The sequence below is a fragment of the Engraulis encrasicolus genome, chromosome 7 (genome assembly GCF_034702125.1).
Source record: "Engraulis encrasicolus isolate BLACKSEA-1 chromosome 7, IST_EnEncr_1.0, whole genome shotgun sequence".
NCBI lineage: Eukaryota > Metazoa > Chordata > Actinopteri > Clupeiformes > Engraulidae > Engraulis > Engraulis encrasicolus.
Genome location: NC_085863.1, coordinates 39,586,382 through 39,613,768, shown reverse-complemented (window position 1 = coordinate 39,613,768; position 27,387 = coordinate 39,586,382). Strand labels below are relative to the sequence as shown.

Sequence of the window (27,387 nt, the reverse complement as noted above, 5' to 3'; positions counted from 1 at the left end):
ATTAAGATATCTATTTCCAATTCTAGGCACTGTGATTGAGGTAGATGGGAAAACATAGAAAAGCAACACTTCAGCGGCTTTGAATGGAAATGACATTTAGGGGTAGACACCATGGCGGTACTGGGGACTGAATGAACATGGAGAGATGAAGACGTGTCTCAAGTTGCTGTGGAAAATCTCTTGTGTGTAAGACTATAGTGGGACAACATGGAAATTACGGTAGACCAGCTTGCATCTTTCTCAGAGCTGGGTTTTACCAATAGGCAGAATAGGCAATTGCCAAGGGCCCCAATATACCCTTTTTAGAGCCCCCCAAAAACTTCAGCAAAATGAATTCAAGAGGACCCCATGTCTATGGTTCGTCTAGGGCAGGGGTTCCCAAACTTTTCCAACTTTGGGCCAGAGGTGGAAGAAGTACTGAAGTTGTGTACTTAAAGTGTTTATGAAACGAAAACAAACGGTCATTCCCATTAAAGCCTTGTTTTTTCTGATAGCATCGATGAGACTTTGAACCCAATCATCCTGGAGGAACTTGTGAAAATGGCAACTCAAAGTGTGAATTCTGTTAAATTTGGTGTGACTAATGAGCTGGGCTGTGACATCAAAGAGGAGAGTCCCTGGTTTGCTAGTATGGCGATCTGAGAAAACAACACACATTTGATGGACCCACATCTTATAAAGGAACCAAAATTCTGATACAAACATCAGCGTGTCGAAAAACCACACATCCAACCTCATGAGAAAAAAAAACAGCAGCACAAATCTATTTCAGAGGCACTGATACATCTGCAGAAAGTGACATGTCTGACAGACGAAGTGACGATTGTTGACCTAGCCTGACAGTTTGTTTTCTTTATGGTTACGGTTTGCTAAGGGCGCTTTGCCATGACCCAAAGATGACATGGCGTGTGTATTTGTTGACAAATGGGGGGCATTTTGATTCAATTGCGCGATATAGTGTCATTGAAATGCATGAACATGCAAAAATATTATCAACTAGAGAAAAAACGGAGGTAATAGGCTGTTGGAGCAGCCCCGAAATCCTAAAAAAGAAGAAGAGAGAAAAAAAGTAGGCCTACGCTATATGCATCTCCGTTTATTCGCTAAGCAGTAGCCCAGTCTGTGAGTTGGCTGTCCTCGACCGAGAGCACCACGGAGGCTGAAGCGCGGATATCCCAAAACCAATTTATTGACCAGTTGAATGGCAATCAACAAAAAGTGCATATCCTGAGAGCATTTGCATCGGTTTGGCATGTAATGTGCATTACCCTTTCCTGAAATCAACATACAAAGCAGATGGACAAGGTAAAACGTAGCCTAAAGCAAAGCAGTGCACGAGCAGTTACAGGGGCAGTTTCAGTCTGCACGCAGGCGATGTCAATTGTTGGAACTACTTGAGACAATAGCATTCTCTTCAGTCCAACCATGCCCACGATCTCCACATTTGTGGTGAAGCACGAGGGGTGGAAATGTGCCGAGCACAACAGTGACCATGAGCTTGCTTCAAAACCACGCCGGTGTGGCAGCTTTTGTGATATGCACCGGAATTCTCATCCACATGTACATCTGCTTGTACGAGGCTATGGCAAGCGATGTGGGACAAATGTATGGCAGGAAGCGAATGTCAACATAAACAGAGATTACACAATCTTCGATATGGTCAGCAAATGTTTTGGGGCTGTCATTTATGTTATGCCTACACTTTGGAATTAGATCAGAGTCTTGTTGTTACACAGGCATATTTGATTTAGCCCAACTGTACCCTATACTTAACTTTACTCAGTCTATCCTACAAGCAGATAGCCTACAGGGCGGATGAGAATCCGGTGCATATCACAAAAGCTGCCACACCGGTGCCTGCGTACGAATTGGATCCACAGAGCCCTTGTTTTAGCCTTCTCCACAGTTGGCCACAGTTCCATCATTCTTCACAGAAGGGAACTTGTGCAAAGATATTCCTTCTGTCAAGTAGCCATTTTTGCAGCTGGCACCGTTCGGCCCTCCAGCAACACACTGCTTGACACTGCTCTTTGGTTTGGTACTAGCCGCCATTGATCTGAACAAGGTGGAATGAGGTGAACTCCCCCCTTTTATGTCACGCATATCATTTGCATAAAATTTGCATGTCACCAAAAAAAACGAACATACCACTTTTTGGGAACGTTTTAACATGACTTTTAGGACAAAATATCACCCAGAAAATATCCCATTTTATTCACAAGGCTTAGAACTTTCAGAATCTGTCCTGGAAATGGTCAAATTCCTTTATTTTGTTTTCGTTTCATAAACACTTTAAGTAAAAGTAGAAGTACCCTGCGAAAAAATTACTCAAGTTAAAGTAAAAGTTGTGCACCAAAAATGTACTTAAGTAGAAGTCCTAAGTACAAACTTTCAAATGAAGAGTTCAGATGCAAAACCCCCTAACTCCATTTCTGAAGACCTGCACTACTATATTTTTAGAGAACACTGTTGTTGGTTTGGTTTACATTCATGTAGTTGATAATACATATAAATAGTTATATTGCATAAATAAAATAAAAAATGTGCAATTTTGATCGCTTTGTATTAAATACAAATTAATTAAGATTATTTTCTGAAAAGGCACTTAGGGGGTTTTGCATCTGAACTCTTCAAATGTACTTTTTGAGTACAAAAGTACAAGTAGGCCTACTCGCGCAATGGCCGTCTTTCTCCATGTGCAACATGATCTCCAAAAATTCTGTGCTCCTGGACACGGATGTTAAGGACACGAAATCCGTGTCCAGGAGCACGGATTTTGCCAAAATTCCGTGCTCCTGGACACGGAATTGTTTTTCGTGCTCCTGGACACAGAATTGTTTTCTGTGATGGACACACAGAAGTGCTCTCTCTATACTCCCACAGCTGTATGTTTCCACAGTCTTTGACCTCAGTCAAATATTTTTTCTCCAAAAAAACATTTCTTACTGACAGGTTAGGGTTAGGGATTGTTTTGGTCTGGGCACAGCTAGTATTCTTTCATTCATTATATGAATTTAATAGCCTATCAACCAACTGGAAAAGGTATTTCTCAAAAATATGTATTTAATGACAGGTTAAGGTTAGGGAATGTTTTGGTCAGGGTACAACTTCAATTGCTATAGCATATTTTGCTTAGGATTAGCATTTGGTATGTATTTTCTAATGATAGAATTAACACAGTGCGGTGGAAATATAGAAAGCAGTTCCTTGTGCCCATCACGGAAAACAATTCCGTGTCCAGCCTGATCTCCGAAAATTCCGTGCTCCTAGACACGGATGTTAAGGGCACAAAATCCGTGTCCAGGAGCACGGAATTTTGCCAAAATTCCGTGCTCCTGGACACGGATTTTGTGTCCTTAACATCCGTGTCTAGGAGCACGGAATTTTCGGAGATCAGGCTGCCATGTCTGCCTACTTCATCCAATAGGAAAACGTTTCCGCAACGGTTTTCGGTTCTATTTGAACATAACTATGGAGTCCTGTTAATGCTTTTTAAAGTATCTTTTCTGTCTGGTTGTCAGTTTGGAAGAGGGGCTTGATCCCGCCTCCCTGCCCGCAGCTGAGGCCACTCAAATATCCACGAAACACAACAGGAAAACCTAGGATAAATGTAACTAACAAAGTCTTCTTTCCTGGAATGTAAGGAGTAGAAAGTACAAGTAATTGTCAACAAATGAAATTGAGTAAAAGTAAAAGTCTGCATTTTTATTTTTACTCAAGTAAGTACAAATTCCAGAAAAAAACTACTTAAGTACAGAAACGAAGTAAAAATACTTAGTTACGTTCCACCTCTGCTTGGGGCCCACTTGAAATTTTCACAAATGTTCGGGGCCCACCTCTGGCCCAATAAAGAATAAAACTAAAATATTTAGTCAACAAGCAACACACTCAGAAATATTATTTTGATTTTTAGAAAATGATTTCAAGGCCCACTTGGAACACCCTCAGGGCCCACCAGTGGGCCCCGGCCCACAGTTTGAAAATCACTTGTCTAGGGTTCACTGGGTCACTGGGTTGAATTGCTGTTGACTAGCCTACCTAGTGGCAATTCTCCTCTGTTAAAAAGTTTCCCTGAATTTAACAACTTGTGACATGGCACGGCTTTGTTCATGTTACAAATACTAGCATGTCATAATGACAATTCTGATAATATCAACAACCACTTAACAGAACGGTAATGTAACAGCTTGACAATACATGATGTGTCTAGACGAGGAGATAGCCATGACTTTGAAGCTGAGCAGCACCAATAGACAAGCTTTCATGTGTTCGGGTGATTGCGCTAAGTGGCTAGTGACTTTGGTCCACTTTGACCTTATTCCGTTCCCCTGGCACAGTCAGCGGGTGTTATCCCTTGCTCTGTCAAATCCTTTTAGCCTTTTTGGCTTTCTAGTGCGGTGGCTGATAAAGGCTAAATCCATTGAGCCTCTTAGACCACTCCGGCCTTACCTTTCAGTCCTGGCTGCTCTGCTGTAATCTTGTTTAGTTGTCGGCAGTATGGGCAGTTAGCTGCTAAGAGCAAACCTATTTTGAAGAGCATGATAAGATAGCATATCATCACGACCGGAAATAGGCCTACTATGAATGATGAAGAGTGGGTCTGGGAGCTTCTAACACAGGTACAGTTTCCAGTGACATTGTCATTGTGTCATAGATCCTGTCTACAAGAAGCATGGACAAGAAGCATAGTAGCGTACCCAGAAAGAATTCTAGGCCTGTCTGCCTTCTATTTCGGTCATCTTTTCATTCTGAAATCAGAATCACTGCCATTTCCTTTCTCTTCTGTTGTTTCTGTTTCTGTTGTGGTGTTTAGGGGACCCCCTTGGACCTTATAGAGACCGGCAAAACCCTGAAGGTCCAAGCAGAGCGCCCCCATCTGGTGAGCCTGGGAAGTGGTCGTCTGAGCACCGCCATCACACTGCTACCTCTACAAGAAGGTGAGCTTGCATGGTTCATCATAATCATTGACCTTATAACGATTTGTGCGGTTTAATGACATTATTTTGGTGATTCTAAATGGATCCAATGACATCGCTCCTTACTGTATCTACTGATAACCTTTGTGCCGTGTCCTTCTGTGAAGAATGTGGAGAGAGGTGCACTTGTGATTGTAGCGCAGTGTGTACCGGTACACTGCAGTTTGTTATTGAATCAGCATCTGGCCCGTATCCATGGAGATACAGTAGCATCATCCATTTATGTATGTCTTTGTGGGCGCAAGGCCAAGCAGTAGATGAAATGGATGCGGCTCCTGGGGAAGGGATGGGGAAGGGACTGATGCAGGTTAATGAAAGTGACTACCTGTACTGGTACGCCTATGCCCTAGCGGTAACTCATCACACAAAGAATGACAAATAGAGGGCCTTTTTTCAACCCCCACTCCTCCTCCTTAGCTGTGGCCCCATACAAAGATCTCTCTCTTCCTCCTTGCTGTGGAATAGCACAAAGATCTCTCTCTCTCTCTCTCTCTCTCTCTCTCTCTCTCTCTCTCTCTCTCTCTCTCTCTCTCTCTCTCACGGATGGGGTCTCAGAGGAAGTGCTTCCCTCATTCCATCACTGTGCGAAGCCCCAGAGAGGAGCTATGCTGCCATAAATAGGCCCGTATTACTGTCAATATGTAGTTCAGCAGGCCAGGCTTTTGTGATCGTATTCACTGTTTTCGGGTTCTGTGTTGAGTGTGTTGAGTTCCTTTATAAGACAGTGAAAGGGTTTTAAACAGCTGGCTGCCAGTATGTTTGGTGATTGACTAGATGGTAAACAAATTTTATTTCAATTCCAGTTTTATGTTGCAAAGGGCAGTAACTGTTGCCACACTGTTTTATTGATGGCTTTGCACAATACAGCATGTGTTTGTTTTTAAGCCACAGCTGAATAAATAATCTTGCTGACAATGTTATAACCCATATCCTGCCGTGCTTATATTCTCATATCCTAGCATCATTTTTTATGATAATTAGCCATTAAAAAAGAATGCACCTAATTATGAGTGTTTATGAAAGATTCTTTATGGAATATGCCGTCAGTTTCATGTGTATTTGTCATATGCTTATTACTGTAGGCATACTTACCAAGCTCATGTACTTAGTGTAGTCTAAAGGCAACATCGTTTCAGGTTTCAGATCCATGAAACTGTTTACCAACAAACATATGTTTGCAGAGCGCCAGTCAAAGGGAGAGGAGAATTAAAAGACTGTTCTTTGTGTGAAGGCATCTGACCTGACCCTGACCCTAACCTCAATATGTGTCGGTATTCTCTCTCTCTCTCTCTCTCTCTCTCTCTCTCTCTCTCTCTCTCTCTCTCTCTCTCTCTCTCTCTCTCTCTCTCTCTCTCTCTCTCTCTCTCTCTCTCTGTCTCAGAGACACACAGTCCTCTTTCTCTTTCAGACACTTTCTGTCTCTTTCCTTCTCATACTCAGTCTATGCTTCTATGTGTGGGTATGTGCATGCTGGTGTGTATGTGTAAAACTAGTCTGACCCACCCACCAGTGTAGTGCCCAACTATTCACAAAAGGCTTGAGTTATGACTCCTTTATTCCCATCTGTCTGTCTGAGGACGCCAGACTCTCCAACACTCTCATCCCAGGCCATGAGTGTGTAAAAATGTCACAGGATGGGAAAGAGATGGTCGACACATGGGCCTGAAGGAAAGGAAAAAAGAAAGTCTACCAGAGCTTTGGAACTTTGTTGTTGTGCTCCTTTGTCATGATGAACAAAACAAAACCTGTTCCTTTCCCACATTTCCACATAAAAATATTCAACACTTAGAGAGTACTCTGGGATCAAATGAGATCAAGAACATGTTAAATCGACTCTCTAAGTGTTGAATTAAGACCTCTTTTTTCCTGTGCATAAGGAACTTCTTTGCAAGTTCTTGTTGGATCTAAGAGTGTACAGTAATGTGAAATATGTTATTTGTTTTTGTGGCACAGGAAAAACCACGCTTGGACATGGGAACACGGACATTAATATCCAGGGTCCCGGAGTCACTGCCCAGCATTGCTACATCGAAAACAGCAGCGGGAGCATCACCCTCTTCCCCTGTGGGAACATGTGCTCCATGGACGGCCTTCGCGTCAACAAGCCCACCAAGCTGTCACAAGGTATGTGGCATCAGAGAAGTGGTAGCACTTCATTTGAAAGGGTCTACATAAGAGTGTCATGTAGCCAGGATAGGAATGACAGATCAGGAACATTAATGACACAATATTGATGTTTATGACTGTTGTCATGATGTGTCATTCGGTTTTTGGAATGTCAAGTTGACATTGCTTGGGTGTCATGACAGCCCGAAAAAACGAATGATGCGTTATGACAGCAGTCATAACTGTCAACAACGAATAATGGGTCATTCATTTTCCTGTGTCATGTCATTGCTTACATGATACCATTATGTACTGTAGACCCATTCAAATAAAGTGTTACTGGAGCTCGGTTTCAAAAGCTCCAAGAGTTTGGGGGATGATTTTGGCTTGTCAACACTGAAAGTGACTTCAAGCCTCTTTTTAAAATATTTCAGCAAAGAACTTCTAAAGATGATCAAATGAAGTTAGTGCCGACAAAACCCCCTGTTGAACCACATGCAAAAAGTATAGTCCCATATTTTGATTACACCTTTTGATGTGTAGGCCAAGTTTTGTCTCTAGATTCTTCGGTAAGCAATCCGTTTACACACCTGTTCCTTAGGGTTTTTTTTTACCTTTGACTTCACAAAGACATTGATGCGATTTGATGTCTCAGTTTATATGGTGGAAGACAGAGTCTGTCATGGATCACAGAACAGGCCTGCCTGTCAGGCCAGATTATTGATGGAACCAAAGCAGAAAATCAAATGAAGAACAGGCTGGAATCGCAATCCTTCATGTTGATCTGTAAACATTGTTGATGCTTGATGGTGAAGATTGTGCACATCCCAGGAAAAGAAGCAGGACAACGGTTGACTGTAAGTTTGGATTGAGGCATCATGAAGACAATGGTCGAAATGTAATCATGCCATGGAATGAAAAAAGGATTTTAAGTGTGCAGATTCCTCACTCCAAATTTTGTAGACGGAAACCACTTGTCCTAACAAATGCAGACGTGGTCAATAAAATCAGATACAGAAAAAAGATACCATATGTATCTACCAGACATCTTTTGAAATATAGGCTTTTGCAATCCAGTAGCTGCTTTCTTTATCATCAGATTGATTTTCATGCTGGGACATCCTCATAAGATTGGCAGGTGAGGACATCTGTTGTTGCAAGTAGCCTTCCTAAGCAATGAACTATGCCGCTTCTGCGGTTTACAGAGGATGTCATCAAGTCTCCCAAGTGCAGAGCAGTTTTTGGCATTGCATATCAGTTTACCCTGCAATGCCCTGCGTTGAAAGAAGCTTGAACGGTGAAACTTTGCCAACCATATGGCAGAGAAAAAAAGTGAGCTACCATGCCAGCAAGCTTTTCTTCATTTCCAAATGCCAAGCTGTTAGTGTTGATGACTCGAAACTCCTCACCACTGCTTTTAAGAAATAGGAGTCTAATATAAACTGTCATCCCTTGAAGCCCTATTATGGATTCAATTTCTCATATCAGCATCACAGATCCAAGTTGTGCTTTCATAGCCTACGTCTATTGTGCAGGCATTCCTACTTTTGCTGGCCTGACATTTTATTAGACTTCGAGCGAAATGCCAGGAGGTGAAGTCCAACTGTGTTGCCATGATAACACGGCACATTTGTTTGAACTTCCCTAAGGGGAAGAACTTGCCCTTGGTTTCTAGTCTCTGTGGCTATTTTAAGGGTCTCCAGTCTAGAAAGACCACTGGTTTAGTGGCTGTGTAACAATGCAAGGCATACGCATAGCTGAGGGTTAGGTTTCACTCTTGAGATAATTTTGAAGTCAGTATAGCACAACTGTGTTTTGATCTACTTTCTGTGAAAGTGATGAGATGTCTTCTATCTTCTTAATACTGTATGAGGTAGCTTTGCTTTTGTCACACAAAAAAGACTGGGTAATAGGTTATGTATTAATAGTGGATAGTAGAGTTGATTATTTGTTAAAAAAAAAATAAAAATAAAAATAGGCCTGATAACTTCTATGAAATTATACGGTCAGGCAAGGCAAATAGTCTATCCATATTATATCTTGCTTCCCAAATATGTTATAGGCCTATGCTGAATGCTTCAAGAGATGATGAGAGAAAACTATTCATTAAGAGTCCCACAATGCCACTTGCTCCTGCCCCGCCCCCCATCCCATAGCTCGTAGAATTTCTCCTGGTGGAAACAGCCGGTGCAGGGACAGCTGTCCGGCGTGCAGTTGAGGCAATGTTTGAATCGATACAATCCTAAGTCGCTTTTCGTGCCTTTTGGCAATTGACGAAGAAACCCCAAAGATCGGAGTTCACCATACTATTGGACATTTGCTGTCTCTGGAAAACTATTGTGCTGATATTTTAAACAAATCGTTGTAGATATATTGTTCAATTTGCTTTCTGGGTGAGCGCTCCTTTTAAGACGCCGTATAACAATTAGCCAGGTGGACATCTGCGCTCTATTGTGTGCCAGTAGCCTAGACAGTCAATGCGCTGCCTGGGTGGAAGGAAGAAAAGTGGATGAAATTATCATCACAAAGGAATTGATCGGTGGCACACGCAAAGCGAGCGTTGTTGTTGCCCTCTGTGTCGCGCAGAAGCCAGAGGGAAAAGAAAGCGTTTTGGAGTAGCAGTTTGGATACGTTTACCATGACGCGCTGATGTCTGACCGCTGTTAAAGTTGATGTAAGTTAAATGCATATTTTCTTGTTGCTTTATTAACCACAAGGATACTTTTGAGACTACATGCAGTGTGATGTTATTGTTTTATATTTAGTTATTGCTAATATGGTTTCTCTTCTGGCCATTTGTTGGACAGATGGAACTGCTGAGTTTTTTTTTTGCGCCAACCATAATCTTTGTTTTGATATCCATCATGCTTTCTTACATGTAGGCTACTGCACTGTGCAGAATGTAGATTTGAGATTGATATTATCAGAATAATAATGTTTGATATGATAATCATTAGGGCTTGTAGTAGTTAATGAATGCTTTATATGTGCTGTCATTATGACACTTGTCACAATGTGCTGTCAGTGTGAGCCTTCTACAAAGCTACTCAATTTTCTTAGCCAAGTGAAACACACCAGATACTGTACATGATCAACATAGTAAATTCACAAGTTTGGTTTACCATGGACTACATGCATAGCTCCAAGTTAGGAAGTGTAGCCTTATGGTGAATACACTTTTCCTGAACTCAGCACGGCTTGGTTACCCAATTTCCTAAAAACCCATGACATCACCTCGCCGTCTGAGGGGAACTCAGGGAGCTGTGTTGTCACCTTGCTTTCCTTCTGTGTCATAAGGCACAGTGAGTAACAGGATCTCTCACGACAGCGACCAGTGTGTCATTCTAATGGTAAATGGAATGGACAAGCAAGGAATTGGAAAAGTCCATGTTGTGTTTACGTTCTGACAGTGGAAGATGTTCGATGATGTCTTTTGCCATGCTTGTTTCATGGTTAGTCTGACGTTGTGTGCTCTGCGTGCCGTGTTCCGGCGGCCCTGTGATGGAAGACGCGCTGGTCAGCTTTTCATTATGAAATGGATCTGACTCATAACTCACTGGCTGTCACATCAGACCCCTCACCCGTTACTCATGCATGGCAACTGTGTGTGTGTGTGTGTGTGTGTGTGTGTGTGTGTGTGTGTGTGTGTGTGTGTGTGTGTGTGTGTGTGTGTGCGTGCGTGCGTGCGTGCGTGCGTGTGTGTGTGTGTGTGCGTGTGTGTGCGTGCGCGCGCGTGTCTACATGCATGTTTATTCTATTCATGAATGTTCCTCCAGAACACGATGCATATGTTCTCCATGATGAGGACACTGATTGTAGGCCTAAACACAGTAGGCTACAGCTCAGGCAAGTGTATAGACAAGGGCAAACATGCACATGGAAGGGTCTTGCCTGCTTAAACATGGGCAGTTAACTGTATTGCAACCTTATTGACTTCAATGAAGTCTTAATCTGTGATTTAACCCTATCCAGACCGGGCTTTTTTGGCATTCCTGGGACCGGGGGGGGGCTCATTTGACCCCCCCCCTCATAACTTAGGAACCGAATGGCGTATGACCACCAAACTTGGAGGGGATGATCTTCAGCCAAAGATCTATGAATGGCATCAGTTTGGTGTCATTATTGGATATTATGACATCATTATGACGTCATTTCCTGATTTTATTGCCCAAAATGTCACCTTAATGTATTTTCCATCTAACTTGGGTAATGCACATCAATTTTGGTTATTATGTGCTTCAGACCACTTCAAATGTTAACAAGGGTGTCTGATGCTATTGAAAATGTAAAAAAATATGAAAAGTGATGATGATGAGACTTCGATCAGTGATTTTTGGTCAGGCGTACCTGTCAGAAAACCGTTGCCATGGCAACAACAAAAATGATAAACCTAATCTTTTGGTATCACACTGTAGCCAACTTCATGTTAGGAAAAGTCACAAAGTTTCGTAGTCCTAGCTTTAGTCATTCAGGAGTTATACGACATCAAAGTTGGTGCGGGCACTTTTAGCCCCCCCCCCGGTCTGGATAGGGTTAAGGCTTTCAATAATGTCATAGCAATGTTGTTACTATGTAGTTGAGTGTTTTTGGCAAAGATTGGCAGGCTCATTTGCACAAAGAGGATACAGGTTGTTCAACCTAAAGCAGGGGCTCTTTACCGATGATGGATTGGTTGTCCACCCTACACAGACCCTTTCATCTCTGCAAATGAAAAATCATTTTAAGTAATACTTCCCTCAACCCCATGTAATTAAACCCTGAAAGATTACAGGGCAAGTGAAAATGATGGTGCCTTTATGTCACATAATCGATAAGCGTTAATGAGAAACAGAGTTCAAGTGGGCGTTCAAGCTTGAAACGTGTCCCCCTTTTTTAGCTGTTGCATGGTGAGGGCGATGGCCTCCTCTCTCTCTCTCTCCCTTGGGCTTCTTTGTCTCGGTTGGCCTGTCAAAGGTGTTGAGTTATTGCGGCCAGTGTCATGGGCGACCAGATCCTAAAGATTTCATTAGCAGTCAGCCCCCCAAGTGAATGGCTGCTCACTCACCCACTTTCGCAGAGATAATTGAACACTTAAGGTAGCAGGTCCAACAATATGGGAGTTAAATTCGACTCACTAAATGTTGAACTAACACTGTGACATTTACTTGGCACTCACAAACTGGTAGGCAAGGCGAGGTGAGGCCGGTGTTATCAGACACGGCATGAAAAATTACAGTGCAACAGAAAATGATGGTACCTTTATGTCACATAATCGCTCACTCACTTTCAGTGTCAATTAAACACTGAAAGGAGTTACTACAACAGTATGGGCGTTAAATTAGACTCTGAAAATGTTGAATTAAGCTTGAAAATATACTGTGCCCTCATCCACTCAGAGGCCAGGCGAGGTGAGGCTGACGTTATCAGACACAACCTGAGAGATTGCAGGACAAGTAAAAATGATGGCGCCTTTAAGTCACATAATCGCTCACCCACTCATTTTCACAGTGTTAATTCAAGACGTAAAGAGTTGGTCCAACACCACAGGAGTTAACAGTTAACACTAATTGTGTAATTCACTGTGCACTCATTTGGAAGCCAGGCAAGACAAGGCAAAGCGAGGCAGGGCGAGGAGAGGCGAGAGCGACGTTATCAGACACGACTGGCCCTGTTGCACTCGGAGACACAAAAGGGCATCTGCCACCCCCTGTTTTCACAACACTGAGGCGTGTTGACTGAAGCCTAGCTGCTTTCCATGGCACCCTTTTACCTGCTCACGTCGCTGGATACTTATCGGTGCTGCTTGAATAATACCAATCTATTCAGGCTGGTTCTTCATACAAAGTGAAGTTTGTGTTACCTCTGTATTCAGCTTTTCATGTAACCCTCTTTGTACACTTCTCTCTCTCTCTCTCTCTCTGCCTCTCTCTCTCTCTCTCTCTCTCTCTCTCTCTCTCTCTCTCTCTCTCTCTCTCTCTCTCTCTCTCTCTGACAGGGTGCATGCTGTGCTTTGGTCAATCTGCCTTCTTCCGCTTCAACCATCCAGAGGAGGCCCTGAGGATGAAGAACATGTTGCCTGGCGGGGGGAGCTACAAGCCCCACACCACAGGTAACCATGTCTCCCTGCACGAACACATCATTAGTAGGCACTGAACTGCTGTGAAACGTCTACTGTACCTGAGTTTGGAGACTGCAGTCTTCAGAAGCAAATTAAAACACTAAACAAATGTGACATAAAGAATGTGAAGAACATAGATGTGCAGCTTGACACGTCTAGCAGTAAGGGGAAACCTGGCTTAAGGAAGTATTTTTCACCAGGCCGATCACATATTTTCTCTCAATGTTCACTACATCAGCTGATTCTAATGAGAAGAACACCTCAGTCAGGTAGAAGAGGTGCCGTATGCATTGAAATCACCTGCATTATGTGCAAATGATGAAACAGATGATTTCATACAGACGTAGGACTTGGTCGAATACACATTTGTTTTAGAGTGGACATACTGTATTTTTCTTAATGACTTTTGGTTGTCCTGTGTTGTTTCATTGTCTAAACTAGATTTTGATTTCTTAAAACTATTCAGCCGCTGTATGCAGCCTTGGCTTTGTACATTCTTCAGAGACTAATGGGAACACTGCACTTGTGTGACGTGAAGAATGTGAACAACAGAGATGGTTATTTGATGTGCGAATGAAAGCCACAATTTCCTGCATAGCTCTGCGTTTCATTTAGCTTGCTGAAAACAACTCCAAGGCCTCTGCTCTGTTTTTAATCAGATAAAGACAAAAGCAAGTCGTTAATTGACCAGAGCAGCGCTGCAAATGTGTTTTTGTTTTATACTCAGTGAATCAGAGGATATAACAGGTTAATTGACCGAGGGAGTGGGCCTACTGTTTCGCTGGACGGCAGCCATGTTTGTACTTTAGAGAAGATGTTCGACGAGATGGGCCGCTTTGTCGGGATGAGCTACCAAACGGCTGTTAACATACCGGTAGAACTAGCCCAAACTACTGAATGACAGATTATGTGCATGTATACTTGTTAGGATATTTAAGACCGGACTTTTGGGCCCACAAAATTAACGTATAGTTTTTGTAAAAAATGTTCAGCCTGTAGGCCCCATCACTTGAATCTGAAAGATTTATCCAATAAAGCAGATAAAACAACAGCTTTCTCCAAACCTAACCCCCAGGGATGCTACTGTAATGTGTTGCAATGGTTTGGTAGCCCAGTTGGACGGGTAGCCCGTATCGACACCACAGCGGTCACATACCTGGCCAAGCCAAGCGTCCCTCATCAGGAATGCTCAGGCCATTGGGGCCCTCAGCTTTTAGGTGGCGCAGTAGTTTTCATTTGGACACTCTGTTCTTGCTTCGTCAGCAGTCGCATGCTTACTTAGGAAATGTTACGAAAGTGGAATGTTATGTTAGGTTTAGCAAATGGCTATAACACCAAGATGGCAATTTGGGGATGTCCAAACCCAAATATCCATAAACACATCCCTAACCCTAACCATGCCAAAACTATTTTGGCAAATGATTATGAATGTAGAGAAGATCATAGCCTTGAGGCAAGAAGCTGGAACGAGGGAAACGGAGATGACCATTGCCAATATCTGGATGAAAAATTGCATTGAATGGCACATTTTTACGCTAAATTCTTCCTGTATTCAGAAACCCACTGTTTTTTTCCTGCCTGTGAATTTGATAATTTTAGCAGTAGTGTCCATTCATCAGGCTAAATGGTTTTGACAAGCGGAGCCTGGTGCCTCCCACGGTCACAGGCAGGCATCCCCGCCTGGCACTGCGCACACGCTGCTCTCAATCACCAACTGAGTGAAAGAGAGAGAATGACTTAAGCTGGTTGGGTTAGTTAGCGGGGAAAAGTGTAGGTTGCAGACTGAAAAGATGTCTCCCTCTGCCTGTGAATGGGGCAGTTCGCTACAGAGCTTATAGCATGATGTCCTAGAGGCAGGCTCTCATAGGATGGGATGAAAATAGTTTAGTATTCATAGTAACAGATGAATGCATAGGATGATCGTAGTATATCATATTCACAGCTTTTACTCCAATGGCTTTGAAACGTGAGATGGTTTACAATGCAGTTGCTGTTCTCATCTTCATGTGAAACTCTTTGGGAAGGGTCGAAGTGATTTGCATTCAGATAGGCTGGAAATGATTTGATCTAATAATACTAAAGACAGCTATTAAACATAATGCTCAACGCATGATCATCAGGTGATAAATCCATGCATTCATCAGGGACACAGAGGAGCTCATGGAGTAGATTTATGGTCTGTGAGACCCTGTGCACTACAGATTGCGTAAAATAAGGCAATAATGGATTCCCTTTAGTTCCCTGACTGTGTTGTGCTCTAGAATGATATGAGTGGCTGGCATGATGACACAGTATGATTTATACTGTCTCATTACCTTGTAAATACCTCTCTGGGGCTTCTCAATCAGCAAGCTTCCTGGTCCAAGGTTCAGGAAGAGATAGTACAATTCTATATTCTATCCTCTTCCTGTATTTTCTCTGGCTCAAGTTCAGTAGTGCCTTTGTTTTCCTATTGAAAAAAATGGTGCTGCTGTGCTGGACAACAGAAACCCAGCCCTGACACCTTTGGCCAGACAAACACACTCTTGAAGGCTGGCATTCATACTGATTAACTTCTTATTTGAGTAATACACTGGGCCTTTATTCTATATTATACAAGACAAGATATGAATATATTCATGAACATTTTAAACAAAGACTCCCCAGCGTGAAATTAAAAAATGTTATCCTTGGGGCTGCGTGCTGCTGCGTGTAGGCTATGTGTTTATGTTTAGAGAGGGGCTGTGATTCCCAAAAGGCAGCACAACAAACCTCTATCTATCTATTCCAGTAAACATTTGCGCTGAAATAGTATAACATCAGGCTGCTGGGTGGGGATGTAATTTGTACCACTAAGCCTCCATCAGAGCTGCGTAATTACAGACCTGGGCAACGGTAGTAAACAATCACCACTGATAACACCATTTGCTGCGTCCCACCTGGCAGACGTAGCCTACATATGGTAGAGAGGCTTGAGTAATCTTTAGTTTAAGTAGCTGCTATGTGTTTCAAGGGGAGAGACATACGTTTTTGCCATGCTCAGAGTGCTGTCTGAGTGTTACGAGCAGAGAGAGAGAGAGAGAGAGAGAGAGAGAGAGAGAGAGAGAGAGAGAGAGAGAGAGAGAGAGAGAGAGAGAGAGAGAGAGAGAGAGAGAGAGAGACGTATTTGTGCTACTCCGATGGCTGTGTAGTGCTACTTGCTCAGTGGATAAGGTCAGTGTTCAAATTGCGTTTGTTAGAGCGAGGGAGCAAGAGAGGAAGTGAGTAAGAAAACTGCCGAGCTGGTTCTTGGCTGTCTGGTGCCTTAGTTCATGCCACCTGCAAGACCTATGTAGAGTGGCCTGGACGGTGTTTAAACACTGCTGGGTGTTTGGAGAGGAGAGGCAGACATATTGTATTTTGCTCTGCTCAGGGAGCTGTGTCGTGGATACGGATGGCTAGCAGACTGCATTCGTTCGAGCGAGCGAGCGAGAAAGGGAGAGAGCGAGTAAGGAAACAATTGAGTTGGCTATGCAGTGACTTGGTTCATACCACCTGGAGGACCTGGGGCCTGAGCAGTGTTCAAATGCTGCTAGGTGTTTCGAGAGTAGAGACAGACATATTTTGCTATGCTCAAGGATGCTGTGTTGGTGGATAAGGTTGACTAGCGGACTGCGTTTGTTCGGACACGCCAGAGAGTCAACGAGCAAGAGAGCGAGAGAGATAGAGAGAGGGAGGGAGAGAGAAAGAGAGAGAGAGGGAACAGTTGGGGTGGCTGTCTGGTGCCTTGGGTTCATGCTGTTAGTCATTATGGGCAGAGCGTATGTCTGGAAGTGAGTCATGCAATGCTGCTCTGGGCTCCATTCTCTTGTGTGGCAGGCTGGGCCTGACCTTTGTGCTGTGTAGCGTAGTGCAGTGTGGTGTGGCGCGCAGGGGAAGTCTGTTCCCTCTCTCTTTCTTGCTGGTATTATATGCCACACCCTTGGAAGTGTGTGTACTGTGCGTGTGCGCGTGTGTGTGTGTGTGTGTGTGTGTGTGTGTGTGTGTGTGTGTGTGTGTGTGTGTGTGTGTGTGTGTGTGTGTGTGCTCTATGTCTTTGTGTGTGTGTTTGTATGTCTGTGGGTGTTATCATGAGCCAAAGAGGTGGGGGAATTTGGGTGAGCATGTAGGAATAATGTGTGTGTGTGTGTGTGTGTGTGTGTGTGTGTGTGTGTGTGTGTGTGTGTGTGTGTGTGTGTGTGTGTGTGTGTGTGTGTGTGTGTGTGTGTGTGTGTGTCTGTGTGTGTGTGTGTGTGTGTGTGTGTGTATTAACCAGGCCCCCCGTCTAACTGGGTGGGGTGGTGTAACTAGAACGAGTGGGGCGTGGAACTAGCGATTTTATAATTAGCTCTGCGTCCCCCCAGGATTTCAGCACAGCGTGAAAGCGTGTCAGTAGGGAACATTTCATGATGGGACTATTTTGGAACCTAATTGGGAACTGTATTGCAGTTAATCTCTGGGTTCACCGAAGATTTTTCGTATTGACTTTCACACTCTACATCATGAGCTCATGAGCTATTTAAAAGTTCTCATATCTCCATGCCAATTAGGGCAATGACATAATTTGTTAGCGTAGCTGTGGGCTACATGGCACTATCTCCAACTATTACGGCGAATGATGATTTAAAGCAAAACTAAGTGGTTTCCGCCTTTTAAGTTGGAAACGGAATTGTGTCTCATTCAAACCACAGAAAGGCATCCCACTCTTATATCCTTCCTTAGTGCAGTTATGTCGTCCATGAATGGTGGCGAAAGAAATTCAAAACCTGTAACAAGTTGATGAACCACTGAAATAACTTCCTAAACATTACTTTGAACTGCTGAAGAATAGATGTCTATATTAGGCTTATAAAAAAGGAAGTTATCTGTAAACTTGGGACTCTCAGTAATGTCATAACATTGTTGTTATGACGTCAATGAGCTTTTCTCAACAAACACTTAGTCAACCTACGAGCGGAACTATCTGTAATAAGTGGCTAGAATGTAAAGCCAGTACAGATGATTTTAAATGAAACACATTTTAAATAAATATATTTTGAATGTAACACATTTTCTCTCATTCAGCAGACCCCCACTCCATGTTAAACGGGAACCACCAACACCAGCACCACCAGCAGCAGCAGCAGTCGGGTGGTCGTGATGGCGTCCGACCCGGCCACGGCACCCTAGTGCGCTCCATCGAGCAGGACCTCCAGGACATCATGGACTCCCTGGCCATGGACGAGGCCCAGACGGCCGGGCACCTCCCGCACAACCCCATCCCCCAGTCCTCCCCGCTCTCGCCCATGACGAATGGGGGCAGTGGTAGTAGTGGACGTTTCCCGGCAGCCCCGACCTCCCCCACCAGCCCCGGAGCCATGTCAGTGGGCTCCAGCTATGAAAACACCTCCCCGCCCTTCTCGCCTCTCTCTTCCCCCTCGGTGACCAGCAGCCCTGGGGGAGGTGGAGGAGGTCAGCAGGACCAGGCCAACCCCCCTGTCCCAGCAAGGTCATCCAGCTTCAGCCACAACTCCCAACACCCCGTGCCCCAGCCGCGCTCCATGGTCCCCAAGCCTGGAAGTAGCTCCTCGTCCTCGGGCCACAAGGTTCAGGAGAGCCCCAGGTTCCACAGGAAGGCCTTGGTGGAGACACCACCCAGCCCGACATCTCCGCGCAGGGACCCCACGCATGGCTCACGGGGGCCCTCCTCCATCCCTGTCCCTGGTGGGGACAGGCAGACTAACCATTCACGGATCACCACCACCACCACCTCACCAGGGAAGTCCACCCCGACCAACTCGTCCCCCTCCCCGGCCTCCTCCAGCCCCAGGTCCAGCGTGAGCTCCACAGCCCAGGAGTGCCCCCCCAGCCCCATGCGGCAGCAGGCCCGCTCCTCCAGCCCCGCCAAGCAGCCGGGCAGCCACATCCCCCGGCTGGCCCAGTCCTCCTCAGTGGACAGCCCTGGTCCTCAGCACCACCCCCACCACCACAGCCCTCTCCAGCCTCCCCCTTCACGCGCCGCCACCCTGGCCTCTGGAAGCCCACAGGCCACCCGCCGTGCGCTGCCCCCTCCCAGCCCCTCAGCTGTGCGCAGGGGGGTGGGGATGCCGGTTCTGCCGGGGGCACTGCCCGGCGTCCCACTGACCCCTCGCAGTCCGCTGAACAAAACGGTCCCAGAGAGCCCGCGACATCAGCGCAGGGTGACCTCCCCCGGTGGCTGTGACGAGGACAGCCAGCACCAGGGGCTGGGGGCGGGGTCGAGGGGCATGCTGAGGGCACGTAGTCCGTCCCCCTCGCGTCTCAGGGACCAATCAGCAGCCAGCAGCGGGAGGGCAAAAGGCGGGCACCACGGCACCGGCAACACAGCTCCCGGATTGGGCATGCAGCCAGGGGTTTCCCCCCTCACCAGCCCGCGGGCCCAGAGGAAGGCAGGCGTTGGCGTGGGCGGCGGGGTTGGCACGCCGGGCAGGGATGGCGGCGGGGCGGCAGTGGTGCCCTTCAGGCGCGAGCGTAAAAACAGCATCTCTGAGATCAGCGACAACGAGGAGGATCTGCTAGAATATCACAGGAGACAGCGGGAGGAGAGGCTCCGGGAGCAGGAAATGGAGAGACTGGTGAGTAATGCAGAGAGAGAGAGAGAGAGAGAGAGAGAGAGAGAGAGAGAGAGAGAGAGAGAGAGAGAGAGGTTAGATAGGAGGATGAAAGAGAGGGAGGACAGCAAAGGTTTTGTGTGTGTGTGTCTGTGTGTGTGTGTGTGTCTGTGTGTGTGTGTGTCTGTGTGTGTGTGTGTGTCTGTGTGTGTGTTGTGGAGTGTGTATGCTTGTGTGTGATGTGGTGTCCTCATGGTATCCTCTCCACTATCTCAGCTCTCCCTTGTTTGAGTCATCACTATGTTTTTTGTTTACTTTCATACACTCGCTTTCTGTTGACTTGTGCTGGGAAAAGAAACCAGTGTAGTCTTTTTTCAGCGCCCCATTTGGTGTCATTGAATTGCGAATGGAGCAGTGTGTGTGTGTGAGTGCGTGTGCGTGTACGTGTACGTGTGTGTGTGTGTGTGTGTGTGTGTGTGTGTGTGTGTGTGTGTGTGTGTGTGTGTGTGTGTGTGTGTGTGTGTGTGTGTTCTTGTGTGTGGGTGGGTGTAAAGTTTGATTGGGGGGCTTGTAGTGCTTGCCAGAGCTCTGGCTCAGCGTATAACCGTGCTCATGTAAATTCCTGTGGGAGTTTTAAAGGGCTGTGGAGAGAGGGTGTGTCCGTCTGCCTTGCTATATTTACTCAACACAGAGGTCTGGAACACACACACGCACACGCACACGCACACGCACACACACACACACACACACACACACACACACACACACACACACACACACACACACACACACACACACACACACATATACACACACACACACACACAAACACGCACACTGATATACTGCTGCACAGAACGATCATCCAGTACTAATTCTCTCAAACAGGGTGGCTTAACCATCTCCCTACTTTTCCCGAAACACATCTACAAGTGTGTCTACCATAAATCAAGACATTTCAAGAGTGTTGGCACAGAAATTTGGACACTTTTTTCATATTTACTGCACTTCACAAACATTTCCCACTTCTCTTAATCAGGGCGGTGTGTGTTTTTCGGAAACATTGATGATGTAAACATGTCGACATCCATCCGGCTAACCAACACCCAATTAGCTAACACCCAATTTACGCATAGACCATAATCTAGTACATTATTATGGCATATCATTTCAGATGTCCATGGGGGGGGACGACTGTCACTAGATGCGGAAACGGAGGCAAAGAACAGCAATGTGTTGTCAATACACTACTTTGATATGCTTCTAGCTTGGTTCAGGATGCACCACATTGCTTTAGAAAGAGAATGGATTGTGATTTGGCTAACTTGAAAAAGATTTTGTGGCTACCGTATGCCTGTTTTCCCTGTGTGCACATTTTCCATGCATACTGTTGCATGCATATTGTTGTTTCCATTCACATAATGGAAAGAGTCACACCCACACTCACATAAGGTGAAATGACCCCCTCTGTGTACCCCTCCTCTTTCTTTTTTCAAAATGATGCATTACTCCATGGAAGCTTTCCACATTAAAGGACAATTTCACAGTTCGTGTCTCACACTCACCTACCCAGGTCTCATAAAAAACACACTTTCAACCCCTTGTAAGCCTTTTACACATGTGAACACACCCAGGATTCATCCATCCATCAATCCATCCATCTCTCCGTCTACCTCCCCCTATCCATCCACTCATCCCACCCGTGCCCCCCCCCCAAACCTCCCACGTGCAGCTCCAGACAGCTGCGACTATCACAGAGGGTTAACATTCCACACTGGGCCTTCAGGAGTGCTATTTACAGACCCCCCACTCTTCACAGTGCCATCCCATAAACAAACACAAACAGGAAGCCATGTTTGAAATGGTGATTTAAGTAGGAATAACTGAAGTTGTCAGGGGAAACCAAAGGTTTTGGGGTGGGTTTGAAAATAACGGATTGAAATACTTTCACCACAGCTTGGAGCTAGTTTGGATTCTTCTGACTAGATACCAAAGGCTGCCATCCAGTAAACAAATAGGAAACCCTGTTTGAAATTGTGATTAAAAGAGGGACAACTTAAGTTGCCAGAGGGAACCAACGTTTTAGGGTAGGTTGTGATACTGGTTAATAAAGGGAATATGAGTAACTCTTTGCCATATTATGGATTCTTCAAGATAGATGTCGAGGGTGCCATTCCGTAATCAAATAAAAATAGGGATCTGTATTGGAAGTAGTGGTGAAGAAGGGAAACTGGATAGGAAGGTTTCAAAACCTGGTGAATTACTAATATCATCAAAGATTTTATCACCTAAGCTTTAGCATATTTTAGATTCCACAGAGTAGGTGAATCAGAAGCGGGATCACAAATGAATGTCTGAAATGTTGTCCCTCTCTAATCCTCCCGGGAAATGTGTCCCATGGTCTCTTCTTTATCCTGTCAACATTCCCTATCTCTTCTTTATGTGATAAACATTCCCAATCCTCAGTCTTTACACTGTAAACATTCCCAGTCTCATCTTGATGCCATAAATATTCCAACTCTCTTCTTTATGGTATAAACACGTAGATTCTGGTCTTTATCCTCTAAACACTTGGCGTGTGTTGACAGCAGTGTCTATGCACCTGGCTGTATGCACATTACATAGGGCTTAGGGTGCATATTGTCCGCACACGCATACACACACGCACATACACACACACACACACATGCACACACACATGCACACACACATGCACACCTACTTGTGTTACATCTTCGCACACACACACACACACACACACACACACACACACACACACACACACACACACACACACACACACACACACACACACACACACACACACACACACACACACACACACACACACACACACACACACACACACACCTACGTACTTGTGTTACACACGCACACTTATGTTACACACGCACACTTGTGTTGCACATGACTGTACACACACACACCCAACACACCTGGCCTTGGGCGAGAGGAGAGCGCTCCAGAAATGCCCCAGCATGCATGAGCTCACTGACTGGGCACGCGGGACACAGACAGGATGAGGACCCAGTTTCTCGCCACGTTAGCGTAGCAACGGCGTTAATGTTAGCCGTTAGCGATAGTCTGCTGAAGTGGTAGATGAGTTATGGAAACGAGACGGTTAGCTCATTACCGAGGAGAGAGAGAGAGAGAGAGAGAGAGAGAGAGAGAGAGAGAGAGAGAGAGAGAGAGAGAGAGAGAGAGAGAGAGCGAGCGCAACGTGGTCAGGGGGGTGAGGGAAGGAATTTCCCCAGGCGCTGTCATCCACGCTTATGTGGGTCGAACTGAAATGTCTTTCTTCTGCCTTTCTTCTTTCTTTCTTTTCCCTTTTTTCTTCCCTACGCTTTCTCTCTTTCATCCCACCTACTCTCTCTCTCTGTCTCTCTCTACACACACACACACACACACACACACACACACACACACACACACACACACACACACACACACACACACACACACACACACACCTTTCTTTCCACTTTCCTTCCCTTGTCTGATTCTTTATCTTTCTTGGTTTCTGTCTTGCTCTCCTACCCTCTATCTTTTCTTTCTCTCTGTCCACACACACAGACACACACGCACACACACACGCACACACACACGCACACACACACACACACACACACAACGTGTGTGTGTGTGTGTGTGTGTGTGTGTGTGTGTGTGTGTGTGTGTGTGTGTGTGTGTGTGTGTGTGTGTGAGAGAGAGAGAGAGAGAGAGAGAGAGAGAGAGAGAGAGAGAGTGTGTGTGTACTGTATTGTTATAATGAATATGGCACTTATAGTTTTGGGACTTGGCCTAGTTGGCACGGTGCCACTGTCCACCCTTCAGTGCTGTTCAACCAGAGAGAGGTGCCATGGCCCTCCAGTCTTAACGCAATGACACACACACACACACACACACACACACACACACACACACACACACACACACACACACACACACACACACACACACACACACACACACACACACACACACACACACACACACACACACACACACACACACACACACACACACACACAGATAGACAACACGCACACAAGGGAGAACGGGGAATACATGGAGAGACAAACAGATGTATAGATTTAGAGATCCAGGAGGATTTGAAATATTTAACGCTCACCTGTTGTGACGCCAATAAACAGTATCAAAAGAGTCCTGGAACTGCAACCACGGTTAATGCCCACAAGGGGGAGAGCTAACCTTATTTCAAGTGCTCCGTGCTGCACAACACTTTGGTCTGACCGGTGCATCGCTATGCATGGCAAGTGAGGGGAAAAAAAGAACCTGGCAAGACATATGTATCTGGTCTTGCAGTACATTTTTACTAGTCGCCCATTTACAACCTCTTACACGTTTTTCCCCTTTCGCATAATTATGCAGAGTTAATTGCTTAGTGTGCTGCGTATTTCGTCAGTCTGAGGATGTAGGTTTCTCGTTAGAAGGTCAGAAAAAGCACAGTGGTGGTGCTGATTCAGCCCTTACTGACCTTAAAGCTGAGGGGCCAGACCAACACGGGGCATAATTACCACACTAGCACACTTATACAGTACAGTTCATTTGGCTGAGTGTGCAACATTAACCTATGAGCGTTTCAAACAGACTTGCAATGCAGGCCAGTTGTAGTGGGTTGTGTGTTGTTTATTTATTTGCGCTGGATATATATGGTGGACTATAATGATGCCATACAACATTTAAAATGTTAGTATCTTGGGTTGTAAAAATGCCAAAATTTGTACCAAATTGTATGCAATTCCTTTGGAATCTGCTGGAGCATGACATTACAGGCGGTCACTGAACACCAGCAACCTGTCTGCAGAGTCTAAGATAAAATGCTGCTATGCATTCATGCAGCTATGCATGAAGTCTGAACACTGGCAGCACTCTTTGGTCTTCTGTGTCATTACTAGTGTCTAAAATGTGTCCTGGGGTGCCTGTGGCCTGAGTCATTTCCCAATGCTACCCCATCTCTCCCTCCCACTTGTTTCCCATCACTTCTTCACTGCCCTGTCCAATTAAGTCATAAAAAGCCCATAAAATATAGTTTATGTTAAAATGTGTGGAAATGAAGGTCTACAACATTATTCTATGCTCCCAAAAAGTGTAATGGGGTGATGTTTCAGACTTTCAATCCTCCATCAACATGCAGTCTATTAGAATGTGTCTCATCATTGTGGACCACCCGGTGTAGCATTCTGCTTGAGAAGAACTTGAGGTGGACGTCAGGTGTTCTTAGAAGCAGTCATGGTGTTGGACCCTCTCACCCCCACCCCACCCCTACTTCTACACTTGTGTTTCCACTGCAATGTGCTGTGGTTTGCCTTTGGGGGGTAGAGAAGAGCTGGCTGCCGGTGGTCTGCGTTTGTTCATCTGTTTGTTTAGAGTGTTTGCATGCCTACGGACTTCTCCCCCTACCCCATGCCTGGGCTTCCTAACATGACTCAAGCCATTTCAATTTCACTCATTGGGTTTCTGCTGCTCTCTGCTCTCCATGCTGGTGTGGCTTCAGAGAGAAACATTCTCGGCTCGACGTGTCGTCTCATTCCATGTGAGGGCTCCAAAATAGCAGATCCTAGCAGATCGGATTTTGCCAGCCAGGGCGCAAAGGATTGTTTTGATGACAGACTTCACCTGTTTGGAAGATCTGGGCTCTGGACTCTGAGTTGGTATGCTACTTCTAGCTTATAGGCTGACTGTAAAAATTGTGATATGATGCATTGAATTGTTGTTGTCTACTTGTTATCTGATTACATTTGTAGCCCTGTACTTTTTAAACCCATTAACACTTACTCTTAAGGTAATTTTGCATGAAAACTGACTTATAAATTCAAAGTTCCATGCGAAAACTACCTTTATGCTGAAGCAAAGTTGGTGTCAAAATTACTTCTTCTGCTGTCCGACTATACTGTATGTCACATGTAGGGGTGTGTACAGCCAACACGTGCCTGGACCAGTGATTCTCAACATGTGGGCCCTGAAGGTATTCCAAGTGGGCCTTGAAATAATTAAAAAATATATATATTTGTGTGTGTGTTGCTGTTGATTGCTTATTTGAGTTTGAGTGAGAATTTCAAGTGGGCCCCAAGTTGGAAATGGTTGGGAACCCCTGGCCTAGACTGCCACTGCTAAAGGGGGACCAGACGGTACACTCTGCCTGCTCAGTGAAATACTGTTGTCAGTCATCAGGCCCTGTATGATGAAGCTTTAATCGTTGACAGAAGACCTTCAATACAGAATCATAATCATAAGAGTCAGGAACACGTCCGCTTGTTAATAATACACGTGTCAAATAGCCGTCTGAACAAGCACACTCACTTTATTTACCGCACCCGTGACCCGTGACGTGTCTTTATACCAGTAACAGTGCGTCGGCCCTCTTGGAAGGGACTATGTTATTTTGGGGGGGCAGCCGTCGTGCTCTTGGCTGGCTGAGCCTGGCGTCATTTCGCTTAAGTTTAGACAGTCTCCTGTGGTCAATTGTCAGCTGTGTGCTGGATGACATGCCCGCTGCGTCGCACCTTAGATCTCCATGCTTCAAACACTTGGCTGGTGCAGAGTGTAGAGTGGACGGGCCCAGACCTGTGCCTGCTTGCCTGCTTGCTGCATTGGGCAGCGCAGAGTTGGTTGGTATAGTAACTGCTAGGCTACTGAGACTCATCAAGTCGGGCCTGTCTTCGCGGCGTCATGGCGGTGGCTGAATGGCAGGAACAGTTGGGAGGCGAGAGGTGAGAGGTTATTCAGAGAGTGAAGTGGGCGGAGGGGTAGGGGTTTTTGGGTTGGTGGCGGGGATGGTAGGTGGGAGGTGGGCCCTGGCGGGGATGGTTTGGTGGGTGGGGTCAGAGATTCTTTAAGTATAGAGATATGCCAACATAATAGGTTTCTATGGGCACCTAACATGACCAGGTTCCGGTCTGCCTAAAGGGGCGTGTCATAATACTCCTAGCATTGAATAGAACAGTCCTTAGGTCTGCCTAGGTCTGCCTAAAGGGGGCAATAATAGAACCAGGAAACAATGGGCCAATGGAACCTCTCTCTCTCTACTCTCTCTGGTGGGGTTGTGTTGTAAACTCAAGTGGGGGTCTGTGGAGCAGGCGGGTCAGGCAGACGGGTGTGGGTGGGGGAGAGGGGGCTCGTGAGAGGGAAAAGCTTCCACCAGCTGCTGCACATAGACTGGGCGTCTTCTCGTGGGTTTCTTAACAAGGTTTGTGTTGAATTGTCTTACCTGCATGTGAACACTTGGGTCAGTCCTATGGTCATACGAAAGAGAGTCTGTGACTGTCAGCCTGAGTACAAGAGACCATACACTATACTTATGCGTTTGTTTGCAATCGTTTGTGTATTTCTGTCAGTGCATGGTGTGAGAGAGACTGTGTGTGTGTGTGTGTGTGTGTGTGTGTGTGTGTGTGTGTGTGTGTGTGTGTGTGTGTGTCTGTGTGTGTGTGTGTGTGTGTGTGTGTGTGTGTGTGTGTGTCTGTGTGTGTGTTTGTGTGTGTGTCTGTGTGTGTGTGTCTGTGTGTCTGTGTGTCTGTGTGTGTGTGTGTGTGTGTCTGTGAGACACAAAGACTCAGACAGGCGGAGGTAGAGTGACAGAGACAAGAGTGGATGGAATAGA

At 45.4% G+C, this 27,387-nt stretch overlaps 1 protein-coding gene across 9 annotated transcripts in view; it reads left to right on the top strand.

The window, feature by feature from the left end:
* phldb1a (pleckstrin homology-like domain, family B, member 1a) overlaps nucleotides 1–27,387 on the top strand; it is a 74,982-nt gene that overhangs the window by 19,403 nt on the left and 28,192 nt on the right. For 8 of the 9 annotated variants that reach the window (XM_063203503.1, XM_063203508.1, XM_063203509.1 and 5 more), the window contains exons 3-6: nucleotides 4,814–4,937; nucleotides 6,930–7,100; nucleotides 13,057–13,170; nucleotides 18,241–19,769. In XM_063203503.1, the coding sequence (XP_063059573.1) occupies nucleotides 4,814–4,937; nucleotides 6,930–7,100; nucleotides 13,057–13,170; nucleotides 18,241–19,769 (1,938 nt within the window). The remainder of the gene's footprint in view (nucleotides 1–4,813; nucleotides 4,938–6,929; nucleotides 7,101–13,056; nucleotides 13,171–18,240; nucleotides 19,770–27,387) is intronic. The other variant, XM_063203504.1, reaches the window with a different exon arrangement.